Source organism: Bos mutus, chromosome 10, assembly GCF_027580195.1.
Source record: "Bos mutus isolate GX-2022 chromosome 10, NWIPB_WYAK_1.1, whole genome shotgun sequence".
Taxonomy (NCBI): domain Eukaryota; kingdom Metazoa; phylum Chordata; class Mammalia; order Artiodactyla; family Bovidae; genus Bos; species Bos mutus.
The window spans coordinates 17,784,535-17,800,333 of NC_091626.1; the positions used below are offsets into that span (position 1 = coordinate 17,784,535).

Sequence of the window (15,799 nt, forward strand, 5' to 3'; positions counted from 1 at the left end):
AATCTGCATGCATGTATCTTAGAGAGTCAAATAATTCTACACACTTGGCCCATCCCCTACTATTCTTTCCTCCTCAACAATTTTAATTGTTCTTTTGATATTTACTTTCTTATCTCTGAATAATGTTTACATTGTTACTTCTGGATTTTTCAGTTTCAGGATTTTCTGTTGAAGGTGAGGATTGTAGCCCTCTTTTATTGTCCTCACCCTCCACCTCACCACGTATACACACTTCCCATCCCACATACTCTTGATGGAATTAGGTGGTAATTCTGTTAGACTAATAACCAGTGCTTCCAGTATAACTGTGTGCATGCTCTTCACAGCTGAGCCACATAGTGTAATAGGTCAGCGCTCCTGACTGTCGATCTCCAGGTAGAGATTTGTGCCCAGTGGTTTTTAGGGAGTGATTCAGGAACAACTCTTGTGAGGGGTACAGGATGCAGGTTGAACAACTCTGAGCTGGGTTAGCCCTATAGAGTTACCCCACATTGAGATGGAATGGGCCATTGTCCAACCACACAGACGGATCATTGGACAGGGGCTATCCCGGGGAAGAAGGTTGGTGAGGCGGCTTCCTTAGGCTAGGGGTGAGTTTCAGAAAAACACAGCTGTGAGCTACCAGCTGGCAGCACTCCCATCTGCTGGGGGAACCCTCACTTGGATTGGGGTGGTAGCAGTAGATAATCTGGGCACCCCTGTGAGTTACCAGCTGGCAGCACTCCCATCTGCCGGGGGAACCCTCACTTGGATTGGGGTGGTAGCAGTAGATAATCTGGGCACACCTTGCACCCTTGTCCGGGTACTTGGTGGACTCCTTCAATCAAGAAATTTTCTGGATATTTATTTGATGATTTCTTGGGGAGTTGGTAAAGAATCCGTCTGCAATATGGGAGACCTGGGTTCAATCCCTGGGTTGGGAAGAGCTCCTGGAGAAGGGAAAGGCTACCCACTCCAATATTCTGGCCCGGAGAATTCCATGGACTGTATAGACCATGAGGTCACAAAGAGTTGGACACGACTGAGTGACTTTCACTTGGGGATCTAGGAAGCTAACTGCTGCCACTTCTCTTAAAAAAAAAAAAACAGCTCTATTGAGATAAAACTCACATACCTTATAAGTCACCAATTTAAATAGTACAAGTTACTGGTGTTTAGTATGTTTGGAGTCATGCTATCATCACCTCAATATAATTTCAGGACATTTTCATTGCCCAAGAAGAAAGTCCATATCCATTAATAGTTGCTCCACATTCTGTCCTCCCTCCAGTCCCTGGAACCCACTAATCTACTTCCTACCTCTGTACCTTTGCCTATTCTGAATATTAGATATAAATGGAATTGTGCAGTATATGCTTTTTGTGATTGACTGTTTCCACTGAGTGTAATGTTTTCATTGTTTACATGTTGTAGCATGTCCATGTGTGCTACTTCATTCCCATCTGTTGTCAAATATTTTCTGTACGGATACACCACATTTTCTTTATCCATTTACCACTGGAAGGACATTTGGACTGTTTCCACCTTTTAGCTATTATGAAGAATACTTCTGTGAATTTTCATGTACAAGTTTTCGTGAAGATGTGTGATTTCATTTCTCATTGTTAGACACTTAGAAGTGAAATTGCTGGGTCATATGGTAAATCAACATTCTGATGAACTGCCAAAGGTATTCCAAGAAAACTGTTGCATTTTATAGTCCTGTCAGCATTGTAAGAGGGTCCTGATTTCTCTACATCCTTGCCAGTGTTTCTTATCGTCTTATTCTTTTTTCAACCATCCTCCTATGTGTGAAGTGGTATCTCATTGTGGTTTCACTCTGTATTTCCCTAATGGCTAATGATATTGAACATCGTTTCGTGTGCTTAGATTTTTAATAAGTGGAAGATCTTTATAATCCAAGATCATGAAGATTTATGCCTATGTTTCCTTCTAAGATTTTTTTTATAGTTTTAGCTTCTACATTAAGGTTGATGGTCCATTTTGAGTTAATTTTTATACATGATGTATGATAGGGATCCAGCTTCATTTTTTTGCACATAGATATGCAAACTGAAGTCCTGCAAATGTATTTTTATGTGGCATTTTAAAGTGGTTGGGGAGTATGGGCAGGGTCTGGAGAAGTCAGTGGTTATGTAATTAAAAAACATATTTGTTGACTTTTGGCTGTGCAGGGTCTTCACTGCTGTGTGCGGGCTTTCTCTAGTTACAGTGCGTGGGGGCTACTTTCCAGTTTGGAACACAGGCTCTAGGACGCGTGGGCTCCCATAGCTGTGGCCTGTGGGCCCCAGAGTGCGGGCTCCGTAGTTGTGGTGCAAGGGCTTAGTTGCCTCGTGACATGTGAGATCTTTCTGGACCAGGGACTGAACCCATGTCCCCTGCACTGACAGGTGGATTTTTAACCACTGGACCAGGGAAGTCCAGGGCTTATGTAATTTTATGAGAAGCTCTACATGGAATATTGCTAAGGCAGCAGGATTCTGGGCAGTTTTTAAGTAGTCACTTGTCTCCAGGTTTCAATTGTCTCCTAGGATCTCCTTTTTCCTTGTTGCAAGTCTGAGAGGCAGGGACATTGCCTAAGCCACATAAGCAGAGGGGTAGACCCAGCTGGTTTGGGCCACAGGTAGAAGAAACCCAGTCATTCCTCTGGGTTATTTCCATGTAGCCCACTTGCTGTCATTGTCTCCTGATTAATCATCATTTTGTTGCTGTTGTTCTTAGAAAGTTCTTCTGTAGTATGGCTGCAATATTGAGGAATAAACTTGTGGCTGCTGCTGATACTATTCCTAAGGATAGAAGTAATTGAGAGGAAGCCCAGAGAAATCAGAACTCAAAATCCTTGCCCTCTGTGAGGCTGCTTTATAAACACTTTTATTACATCAAAATGCAATGCACTTGGATAGTTCCTGCTATAGCTTCAGTACGTAAGGAGCTGGGAGAGAGGAAATGGGGTCTGGATAGATAGATGACACAAGAATGCAGGTTGTAGGAGAATGGTTTTCCCTCCAGCTTGTCACTTCCTTTCCTGGACCTGGTGTGTGTGTGTGTGTTTCATCTACAAAATGACAGTTTGGTTTCAGATAATCCCCATAGTGCTTCCGTCTTTGGTAATCTTTGACTTTGCCAATATCACTTCATAGCTTTTGGGCAGCTAGGGTAGGAAATCAAGTCTCTTGACTTCTCCGATAGAGCTCAGAGCACACAGAAGATTCAATCTTCCCTAATCCATGTGGTCCCACAGGTTGCCTGCGATTTCCTGTTAGCGGTTTTCAATGGCTTTGGAGTAGAAGGAAGTTCATTGCTATGACAGTCAGGCAGCCACAGTGGGGAAAATATGATGTATTGTGTTGTGTAGGAAAAAGTCAGTATTATCCAGTGCAGTAATCAGATTTTCAGACAAAGACATGACCCTGGAACATGCTGTCTATGGCTGAGCATAGCATTAGTCTCGTCTCCAAAAACAGTGAAGCAAAATCAGTGTGTACTTGGCGTGTCTTTCTCCCTTGGATATGGAAATATATCTCGCCTGAACATTTTTCTCATTCTTATTTTGGAGGCAACTAGATTGCTCTGAAAATATTAGTCATAGCAGTAATTGATTTAGTATTTATTGAGCAGCAGGCTCTGTGTGAGGTAAGAGAAATACAAAGAAAGACTCTGAGGTAGGGGGGTCTATCTAGTAGGGAGAGAGGAGAGAAAAACGAAAATTAAAACACCTCCAAAGGCCAATATTTATTTTCTCTGTCCCTCTCTTTGGGGCTTCCTTGGTGGCTCAGTCAGTAAAAAAATCCACCTACAATGCAGGAGACTGCCTGCAATTCAGGAGACCCAGGTTCGAACCCTCGGCTGGGAAGATCCCCTGGAGAAGGCAATGGCAACCCACTCCAGTATTCTTTCCTGGAAAATCCTATGTACAGAGGAGTCTGGCGAGCTGCAGTCCATGGGGTCGAAAGAGTTGGACACGACTGAACAACTGAGCACACACCCTTCCCTTTATTCTTCAGTTATTTGTTGAGCATTTGTCCTATGCCCGAGCTCTCTTCTGAGTGCTGGAGATACAAAAGTGAGTAAGACAGACACATCTCAGACTTCCCTGGTGGCCCAATGGTTAAGAATTCACCTGCCAATACAGAGGACATGGGTTCGATCCCTGCTCTGGGAAGATCCCAGATGCAGCAGCTAAGCCCATGCACCACAAGTACTGGGCCTGCCCTCTAGAGCCTAAGAGCCACAACTACTGAGCCCATGTGCTATAACTACTGAAGCTCGCACACCCTACATCCCATGCTTTGCAACAAGAGAAGCCACCGCAATGAGAAGCCCATGCACCGTAAGGAAGAGTAACCCCTGCTTACTGCAGCTAGAGAAAGCCCTCACACAGCAACAGAGACACTGTGCAGCCAACAATAAATCAACTAAAAAAGACAGACACATCTCTGCGGTCCCTCAAAGCCATGCCTTAAATGATGTTTGTTGAACCGTATAGTAGAGGAGACCAGATCAGCCTGTGCTAGATGGACTTTGAGGGCAGATCAGGATCCATGGAGGGCTTCCCGGAGAGGGTGACCTGGGATCTAAAGCAAAGTAGAAGCAGGTGCTAGTCAAATAGGCAAAGCCAGAAGAGCAGTGATCAACGGCTGCCCAGAGGAAATGCTTCGTTGGAAATAGAACAGTAGGAAATGAGACTATAAAGGTAGGTGAGGTTCAGCTCTTGAGAGGACTTTAGACTTCAATCTAAGGTGACAGGCAAACCACTTAAATGTCTCATAATGGAGGAATTATTACAGGAAACTTGGGCCATTTAAAAGAACATAAAATGGTATAACTGCATAGATTTTAAGTAATAAAAAGCAGAACGCAAACATTGTGTGCTCACCGTGATTACTGATTTATACGATATAATTGAGACTGTTAAAGATGGGAGGATGCCTAAAAGGGAAGTCCTATTTGTATTGTGAGATTCTTTAAGAATCCCTTTATGGTATTCACTCAGCATCGAATCTCTACCATGTGTGCAGATCAAGGTGCAACCTCTTCTCTCTCCCATCAAATACGGAGAGATCTAATAGCTTTAATGCATCTTAAATGTGTGTGACTGTGAGATACCAAGAATAGGTACATCCACAGAGAAAGAACATTGATTTGGTGGCTGCCAAGGTCTTGGGAGGAGGAGAGAGGTCGGGGTGACAGCTGATAGGTCCAGCGTTTCCTTTCTGGGGTGATGGAAATGTTCTGAGGTTAGTTTGTGGAAATGGTTGTAAACATTGTGAGTATACTAAAAGCCATTGAGATACATGCTTTGGTTAAAATGGTTAATTTTATGTTATGTGAATTTTATCTTAATAAAAAAAATACAGAAAGATAAAAGATGCCGATTGGTTTTTGTTGCTGTTTTTGGTAGTCAAGGGCAATCGGAAGTGTGAGCTGAACTGCCAGGCAATGGGCTACCGCTTCTATGTTCGGCAAGCTGAGAAGGTCATTGATGGTACCCCCTGTGACCAGAATGGTACGGCCATCTGCGTGTCGGGCAGTGCAAGGTAAGTGCCCCGGACTGGGGTGTCTGGAGTGGGTCTCGGGGTGTTTGATCTGTGCCTGCCAACTGCATTGTTTGCCAAGCTGTGACATGCTTCCTCCCCATCAACTGTGGTCCAACCCACCCCCCAACTCTGAACCGTGAGCTCTGGGAGAAGTGGATTAAATGGGGCGGTTTGTTCTGCTCTGAGTTTTCGATCTTTGGGAGTTGCCAAGTCTCACTCTGGCATTTCAGTTATTAAGTGATTTACATTTACATCATGTGCGTTGTAAGAATCTCAGTGATCTTTCCTTGTTGGATCTGGAGCTTCTTCCTTACCTCTGAAGACGAGGTTATGAAAAGGGCACTGCTGGATCAGTCAAGAGGCGGTTGGCATCATCAGGGTGGCATTTTAAGGGCATGGCATATTTTATCTTGCCTCCCACCAACTGGGGCAGGCTTCCAAATGAAAGCGGTCTAGTGCCTTTATAGCCGAAGTTGTACTTTCAACAGGAAGTTTTCAGCCTCCTTGGACTTCTGAAGTCTGTTCCAAGAACTCCCCGCCCTGCATTCTGAAAACATTCTGGGCTGGAGAGAATCCTTGTGGGATGCTACCCTTTGACAGAAAGCACCATTTGCTTAAAAACAGGTGCCCCAGAGAGATAGTACCAGTTCCACAGTATATTCATTGGGGCCTGGATGTCCACTCTCCTTTCATCTATAAATGTAAGAGGTGGTCTGACTCTAGCAAGTAAATGACTTTTTGGAGCCCAGGCTAAGATTCTGTCTTAACACTCAATTGCAGGCAGGACTGAGTTTCATCAAAGGAAGAGCTCTTTGGCTATCACATCTAAAAGTTCCTGTTGTACTTTCCATGTAAATTGCTGCACTGTTTAGTATTAGAGCTACTCAAGTATGATTTATAATCACCTCCTTCCCCCTCCAGCCTTTTTCTTAATGAGATTTTAAATAGAATACAAAATAATTTATCAAAGCAATATGAATATTCTGGGGCTTCTCAGGTGGCTCAGTGGTAAAGAATTTGCCTGCAATGCAGGAGACGCAGGTTCGATACTTAGGTTGGGAAAATCCCTGAGAGAAGGAAATGGCAACCTACTCCAGTATTCTTGCCTGGGAAATCCCATGCACAGAGGAGCCTGGTGGGCTATGGTCCATGGGGTCACAGAGAGTCAGAAAGGACTCAGCAACTAAACAGCAACAACATGGATAGTCTGAGACTGTGAATAAAGAAAGGAAAAAGCTGTCGTTTGATATTCAATGCATGAAGTTGCCTTTGGACAGACAAGAAACCCACAAAGCTTTGAGATGGGGTTCAAAAGAAGCAAGGAATATGGTGGGGAGCACACTGGAGGCTGAGACCCATCTGGCCCCAATTTCGACTCCTTTGGGAAAAACCACTGGGTTTCATGCATCCCCTCTATCCTTACTGTCTTCAGATAACGCTGAAGGAAGCCCCATTAGAGTTTATGATTTCCGACTCAACTAATCCCTGCTTCTAAATGTTAACTGAGCCTGAAATGATGCACTTTATAGCAACCTAGCTTTTCTTTCGGATCCCGAATCAACTGTTTAATTTCCTGAATACAAGTGCACACTGCTGGGAGGTGTTATAGTGCAGTGGTTAAAAACATGCCCTCTGAAGTCAGACTGCTTGGATTCAAATCCTACTTCTTTTATCATTGACTGTGTAACCTTGCACAAGTTCCATGAGCTCTCTGTGCCCCTACATCACCTACAACACGAGGAGGACGGTGCCTACCTCCTGCGTTGTAGTGAAGAGTCATGAGCTAATACACATATGGTCCTCATATGAGGTCTGGCACTTAATAAAGCAGGCTGGCTTTTCCTAATATTATGTTCACTTATGCCCACATATGACCTGTCATATTTGAACTTTTTATGCAGAAGTATTTGAATTTTTTAGCAGATTATAGATTTGTGAGATTCACATTATGCTGTTTTGCAGAAAAATTAAAATACTTTAATTGACAGATACATCTTTATAATAATTTTTCCTTATATATTTTGGCTGCAATTTAAAATTTTTTTTCCATTTTTAAATTTATTGTTTTAAATTGGAGGATGACTGCTTTAAAGTGTTGTGTTAGTACAACAGCGTGACTCAGCCATATGTATACATACATCCCCCCTGTTGAGCCTCTCCCACCCCACCTCCCGTCCCACTCCTCTAGGTCATCACATAGCACCAGGCTGGATGCCCTGTATTATAGAGCAGTATCCCACTAGCTATCTGTTTTACGCATGGCAGCGTATGTGTCAGGGCTGCTTTCCCAGTTCGTTCCACCCTCCCCTCCAGTTGTGTGCACAAGTCCATTCTATATGTCTGTGGCTCTATTCCTGCCCTGCAAATAGGTTAATCGGTACCATTTTTCTAGATTCCGTGTGTATATATGCATTAATATATATTTGTTTTTCTCTTTCTGATTTATTTCACTCTGCATAACAGGCTCTAGGTTCAGCCACTCCAGGTCAACTGATTCACATTTGTTCCTTTTTATGGCTGAGTAATATTCCATTGTATACACGTACCCCAGCTTATCTATTCACCTGTTGATAGACGTCTAGGTTGCTTTCATGTTCTGGCTATTGAATGTGGTGCTGCAGTGAACACTGGGGTGCATGTGCTCACATTACCCTTCGAGGCGGTGTCCCTGAGCTGCACTGTGACTCTCCAGGAGATGTTAGATCCTATGTTGGTAGGTCTGGGGAAAGTCCTGAATAGTCTATTTTTATAACACGTTCCCATGTGGTGCTGATGCTGCTGGTCCATGGGTCATATTTTGAGTAGCAAAGTTTTAAAGGACCCTTTGATTAAAGCACAGTTCACAAAGAGCCAGAAATGTAAATATAGAGTGGTGAGATGAGTTGCAAGGAAGAGGAAATGTGGTCTGTTTCCACTGGGGAAGCTTGTTTTCTTAGTATTGGCTTAAGTACCTCTAAGCTGATGATACGAAGGAAAAACAAATACTAATAAGGACATATGGGTATGAATTCTTACAAATTGATGAAAACTAATGGTGTCGGACAACACAGTTTGAAGTTGATAATTGCAAGAAGACTGAGACAGATATTCCCCAGGATGTGAGTAGATGAATAGGAATTTGATGTTATAAGGACAACTTTGATATTACTTCGTATTTGTTCTCTGTGTATTTACCCAAAATTTGCTCATAGACGTTGTTGAAACAACTGACCGTCGTGTCCTCACTAGAACTTCAGTTTAAATAATCAGAAGTACATTTGCTTCCCAAGCTAAGTTCTGTTTACTCTGTAACTTTCAAAGGGTAGAGTGCCCTTTTTGAATATTTGATTGGAAGCCCAGAATTCAAATTGCTATCTCTGCCTCTCTGATATCACTCTCCAGCAGGAGTCTCTGCATCTGAAATAGCTCCACAGAGCCTCTGCCAGCCACAGAGAGGTGAAGGCAAACCCCCGGCCTGCAACAAAAGTTAATGAGAAGTGACAAGCACTAAATGAGAATGTGAGCTAAACCCACACAAGAGTAGCTGGGGGAGAAGGGCGTGCTCCCAACACCAAGCCACAGAAAGGCCCCAGGCCCACCCAGAGCAAGCTGGAATGCTCTTCCAGTGCCCATGGAGCACTCCCTGGCCAGCCTGTGTTTACCCTGTTGCTGGAGCTCCACTGATGTTTCTGATCCAAGAGTTGCAAGAGAAGCCAGGCTTGTAAGAATGCAAAAGTCCTTGGGCTCAGGGTTGGAGAACATGGGGATTCCTCTCCAGTCCCTCAGAAGTGTGTGACACTTCCTTTCTTGACAGGGAGTGAAGGATCCCAAATGTTAGCTTCAGGCTAAAGACTGCACTTTGATAGCTAGGCTTTGAAGGGAGAGTTCTAGCTGTGACTTCCTAAAGCAAGAAAGTGTATCTGAAACCCACAGAGATTTCTTCTTCACCTTAACCTCATCCTTCTAGACATCGAATAGGAACCTCTGGCCAGTCTTCAGAGAAGTATCTGCTCCACCCACTCATGATTGGCATTGATGGGAATGGGACAGCATATATGTCTAATTAATAGAGAACAGTGCAGTAATTGTTTCTATTGTTAAGCATCACGTTAACTTGCTATGAATTTTTTTTTTACTTGATCTCAGTTTCAAACTCTGACTAAAAAATTCTACATTTTCATGGTTTGATCATGTGCATGCTATTTTTGCTGACAACTTAATAAAAATAGATGAAACTTTGCTTACAAAAGTATGGCAGGCATTTGAAAGAACAGGGTCCCTTGGATAAAAACTAAAAAGAAAAAAAAACCCCACACAAAAAAAACCACCTTAGCTCCCTGGAGACCAGCCTTTCAGAAACCTCAGGCTTTCACATTTAAATGATCCTGAAAGAATCAGAATCACCCCCAAGACCTATCCTCCTTCCCCCCAGAAAAAAAATCCCTGGTGCTAAAGAAACAGTCCTTGAGTAGGTGCCTTGAAATAATAGGCTGATGCAAAACCTTCATGCAGGAATGTGTTGGAGCTGATGCAGACAGCAAGGAGCCCCTCTGAGAGCTTGCCTTGTGCCAGACACTGTGCTGTGTGCTGTTCATACAGAAGGCTTTCCTTAAGCCATGCGTCTTCACAATAACTCAGTCAATAGGAATTATTAGTCCCCATTTTACAGAGAACTGTTATGAAGATAAAATGAGTTGGACACCATCAGTGCTACATGGAGAGCTGGCTATTAGCTTTTTCAGTGAATTGTTAATCAGAACAGAAAGTAATTTAAATGTGATAGGGTGAAACTCATGTGCTTCAAGTGTCTCCCCTCTTCAGAGTTTTTTTTCCTCACCACCTCTTTCCAAAGCAAACTGTCTTTCTAAAATACACATTAGGATGTGCGTCTCGCTTAAATTCCATCTGTGAGTCCCCATTTCCTGCGGAATAAAGTCCAGGGCCTAGATGCTGGCCGAGCTGCGACTGGCTGCTCCCTGACCCGGCCGGCGTTCAGGTTGTGCCTTCACAAGCATGGACGCTCTGCCAGCCTGGAGAGCCATTCCTTGTCCACTCTTGGACCACCCAGTGGACTCTGCTCAAAAGCCACTGGCTGACCCCCTTGAACACTGTTTCTGTTCTTCTGTTCCCACTTCTTGTACTTATTTGTTCCCATTTCCCCAGCCTACCCCCCATCCAGGCCCGGGAGCACTTCCAGGCACTTTGCTTTTCAATAGGTGCTTAAAATAAATGTGTAAATGAATTGAGGTACTTGGTGACTCAGTCTGTTGGGTTTTAGCAAGTGAAATTCATCTTTAATCCAGCACAGAGCTTTTCCTTTTGGCTTGATGGGCAGTGGAAGGCTGCTCGCACAAGGACGCGGAGCCCCCTTGGCCAAATCCCCAGAACCCAAGGCTTTGAATGTCAGGCAGAATTCTTGGCACCTCCCCAGGCTCCTGTCTCCCTCGTCTTGTTTTTAATTTTGCTCACACTGAATTTCTTGAGTCCAGACAGAGCTAATGACAGGAAGAAGCTAAGCAAGTGTGAGAGTGCAGTCTCCCACGGTGCTTTCTGCTGTGGGGGGAAGACCCCTTTCTGCCACACACTGCCCCTCCCCATAGCCTGGTCAGCCTTTGCCTGCACCATCCACCCGTCCTCAGGGGCGAGGGCGGGTGAGCCTTCACACCTCCTCTCCCAGCTGGGGCACTGCTCAGCTTCCAATGGCTCCAGGAGGACGCATCAGTGGACAGTTTCATATTTATTCAATAAATTACGGCAAGGTAACTCTTTCAGAGATAAGCTCTGGACCAGAGTGTCACCGTGACCGAAAAGGATGACACAATGGGCGTGGGCATCTGTGTGCACCCCTGTATTCAGGCGCCAATTGTCTTCCGCCCTCTGCTATGGACTGCCGTGGCACTCTCCTGAACCACACAGCCCTGCTCCTTTCTCTGCCTATTTGCCCCAAGTTGCTTCTTTTTTTTCCCTTTTGGTCAGCGGCTGTATTTTGTGGGCTTTGCTCAGAGTTCTTTTGTTTCTTGAATGAAACCTAGAGAGTCAGTTGCGTTGAGTAAAGTGTTGTGGCCTGTGCCAGACATGTGCATGAATCGAGCCTTGAAAGAGGGCAGAGGGCTTTTACTTTGCTCTAGTTCTGAGCTTATGTGACTTGGTGGATTCCCTGTTGTATTTCCACCCCAAGCAAACCGTGTTCTAAGAGTACTTTCTGCTTGTGAGTATTCAAATGCTTATCATATTATGTTACAGTTATTTTGACATGTGTCTGAACTCCGAAAGCTGAGGGAGTATTATACATATTTGCATCCTCAGTGCTTTTGTTGCAGGAGGGGGGATCCCTTCCAAGGCCAAGAGTGGGCTCTTATCTAACACGCAGAAATGAATTGTCCGAGGAGACACACGTGCTGACAAAGCAAGAGACTTTTTTGGGAAGGGGCGCCCAGGCAGAGAGCGGTGGGATGAAGGAACCCAGGAGAACTGCTCTGCTCTGTGGCTCGCAGTTTCGGGTTTTATGGTGATGAGATTAGTTTCTGGGTTGCCTCTGGCCAGTCATTCTGACTCGGGGCCCTTCCCAGTGACGCTTGCATCCCTCAGCGGGATGGATTCCAGCAAGAAAGATTCTGGAAAGTTGGTAGGACATATGGACTGGCATCTCCTGTCTTATTCTGACCTTTCCCAAATTTTTCCGGTTGGTGGTGGCTTGTTCTGAGTTCCTTACCAGGACTTACTATTCTAAGTTAACTCATACAAGTAGCTACTATCTGCCCTGGCCAGGGCAGGCGGTTTTAGTCAGTATTTCCCCTGACACTTAAGGTATTAAGATTTTTTAATAAATTGAATAAGTTGCCAGTCCAGGTTCAATGCACAATACTGGATGCTTGGGGCTAGTGCACTGGGACGACCCAGAGGGATGGTATGGGGAGGGAGGAGGGAGAAGGGTTCAGGATGGGGAACACATGTATACCTGTGGCGGATTCATTTTGATATTTGGCAAAACTAATACAATTTTGTAAAGTTTAAAAATAAAATAAAATTGTAGTTGGAAAAAAAAAAAAAGTATGTCAATGAATGAACCAAAGAGCAAGTTAGAAAATGACTTTCCAAACCTCTTTTCCTAAAAATGATCAAGCATAGGATTAACGAAGCATTAATCAACAACCCAAGCAATACACATAATTAATTCATCTTTTTTTTAATTGGAGTATAATTGTTTTACAATGTTGTGTTAGATCTGCTGTATAACAAAGTGAAGCAGCTGTATGTATACATATATCCCCTCCTCTCTGAACCTTCAACAAATAATTTTATATTTTTTGTATAGCCTGCTCCCAGCCAAACACTGGGCTAGGCACTGGAGATAAGAAAAAAAATGGGAAAGATGAAAATAGTTCCTCCCTACCCTGAGCTTAAAATTTAATGGAGAAAGTGATAAAAAGTCAGTTAACAAACAAAAAGCTTCCCTGGTGGCTCAGACTGTTAAAAATCGGCCTGCAATGCAGGAGACCTGGGTTTGATCCTTGGGTCAGGAAGATCCTCTGGAGAAAGGAATGGTTACCCACTCCAGCATTCTGGCCTGGAGAATTCCATGGACAGAGGAGCCTGACAGGCTACAGTCCATGGGGTCGCAAAGAGTTGGACACGACTAAGTGACTTTCACTAACAAACAAATTTTGATGACAAATTTTGATGAGCACTTTGAAGCTGATAGGGAAACTGAAATAGTGAACAGTGGTGAGAGGCATACATTAGATGGGTGTCAGGGGAAGGTCTCCAAGGCAAGCAGGGTTCTGTATTACAAATGCAGGCAGTACTACCAGCCATACATGTCCAGGGATTGGCGGAAATGTGTGTCAGGCCTCCAGCCAGGACCCAGGACACTCACGGTGCTCAGGAACTCATAGATACCAAGATGATTATTTTGTATTTTCTTCTGCTCCCTGCCCTTGGGTGAATCTGGTCCCCTGCGGATGGTGCTATCCTTCTTTCCTCCAAAGTATTCACATTTTCCTGGGTGAATGCTGGCTTTAGCAAGAGTAAGTCCTCCACTGAGTCATTGTCTAGGCCAAAAAAGATTGCCTTGGAAAATAGGTGGTATTATGGGTCGAAAACAGGTTTGGGGGTCAGCCAGGATCTCTAATATTAAAACAGATGAGAGAAGGTTTGCTCAGGTGAAATTGGGGTAGGGTGTACAAAGCCTCCAACCTGCCCTTCCTGATGGTCCGTCCTATACCAGAGTGTCAGAAGAGACAGGATTTTCGAGTCCCTTTCCCCTGTTCTTCTGAAGGAAGGGACCGCTTTCCCCCAAAGGGAACTTGAGAAATATTCTTAACCAAATTGGCCAGGGTGCTGAATGGCATGTGTAACTGAGAAAATGAAACGTCAGCAAAGTCCCCTGAGCCAGACAGTCCACCTTTGACCCAATCCATCCCTATTCCTGCCCTGAACCAAATACAGGCCAGAAGCACTGCTGAGTAGGAGACAGAGGCTGCAGAGTTACGCAACACTCACTGTATAGAACAATGTCAGGGGGATGTCCCTGTGGTCCAATAGCAAAGTCTCAAGTTCCCAATGCAGAGGGCCTGAGATAGATCCCTGGTCAGGGTGTTGTAGAAATCGAGAAACCAAGCACCACACTCGGAGAGCTGGAGAACTCAGGTTTATTACACTGGCGGGCCCAGAGGAGTTAACACTCCAAGCTCTCAGCCCTGAACAAAGGGGTTACAGAGTTTTTATACACGGCCAGGCATGATTAAGCAAGTTTTCGGGTTTGCAGGGGCTGGGCGATTGCAAAGAGCAGGACAAGGGTAAATGAGATAAGCTCCAGTTCCTAGTATTGTGAGTCCCCACTTTCTGAGACCTATGTGATCCAGGCTTTGCAAGGAGCAAGCTGAGTTACAGAGGGAGAAGGAGCAGGAGGTTATGTAAAATTTTAACTTTTCCTCTTTAAGGGAACTAGATCCCACAGAGTTTGCAGCCACAATAAAGATCAGCGATCTCACCTGCCACAACTATGATGCAATGCAGCCGAATAAATAAATATCTTTAAGATATTTAGGGATGCAGAAAACTATTGCATATGGAAGCCACGAGGCAGTGTCTATTCGGACTAACAAGCCAAGGTCCCCTCTTTCCCCTTGGCTCCTGTGCACTTTCTTGCCGAGTCAGCTTATGTTCTTAATCCATAATATTGACACAGGATCAGACTTAAAAAGTAGGCTGCTTAGCCTGATAGTGATTCAGTAGAGCCTGAAAGCCTATTAGCCTGACTCCGAGTTTGGGCATCTTGTTTACATCTCTGCCAAAAGTCAGGTCACTCCAAGTAGTGAGCAGCTCTGCTAGGGTGAGAGACAAGCTTCAGAAAAATATCCTGAGGTGTCATGCATCTCGGTAGAAATAGATATAAGAGGACAGCAGTGCCAGAGGAAAACACATTTTTATTTCATATTTTTAATAGATAATAATACATTTACTTGACTCCAGTGTAAAAAAAGTGATCCTCTGTCTCCATCCACCCGCTTCCCATTCCCCAACAGGAAATAACCCCTCTCTGATAGTTCCCTTTTTTAAGGCAGATGCTTTTTTTTTTTTAATTGAAGTACAGTTGATTCACAATGTTGTGCCAATCTTTGCTGTACAGCAAAGTGATTCAGTTACACATACGTACATTCTATTGTTATATTCTTTTCCTTTATGGTTCATCACAGGATATTGCTGTATTAATAGTTCCTGGGGCTATACAGTAGGATTTTGGTGTTTATCCATTCTATGTGTAATAGTTTGCACCCACCAACCCCAAACTCCCAGTCCATCCCTCCCCCTCCCCCTCCCCCTTGGCTACCACATGGACCTTGCTTTTCTTACTTAATATATCTTGGGGAACTTTCCATTTCAGTATCTAAAGCACGTGTCCCTTCATTTGACAGCAGCATGGCACTGCACTATATAAACTAACCATAATGTATTTAACCCTGATGCATATTTAGGTCATAGCCAATCTTTTACCGTCACCAGCAGTGAATTCTACAATAAATACTCCTGTGTGTAAGTCGATTTTATGTTTGTCTGTATCTGTAGGATGAAGTCTTAGAAGTGAGTCAAGAGTACACATGGATTTGTGATTTTAATGCCCAGTGGGTGGCAAATTGCTCTCCAGAGGGGTTGAAACAACTAACCCTTAGACCAGCCACGTCTGAGGGTGGTGTGTTGTCCAGCATTTGGATTTTTGCCAATCTGATAAGTGAAAAATGGTATCTTGGGTAGTTTTCATTTGTGTTTATTTTGAGTGAGGT

General features: G+C 44.0%; 1 protein-coding gene across 1 annotated transcript in view; it reads left to right on the forward strand.

Annotated features, from left to right (window-relative positions):
- Positions 1–15,799, forward strand: part of THSD4 (thrombospondin type 1 domain containing 4) — a 447,625-nt gene that overhangs the window by 62,390 nt on the left and 369,436 nt on the right. The window contains exon 3 of the mRNA XM_070378485.1: positions 5,503–5,537. Within this exon, the coding sequence (XP_070234586.1) occupies positions 5,503–5,537 (35 nt within the window). The remainder of the gene's footprint in view (positions 1–5,502; positions 5,538–15,799) is intronic.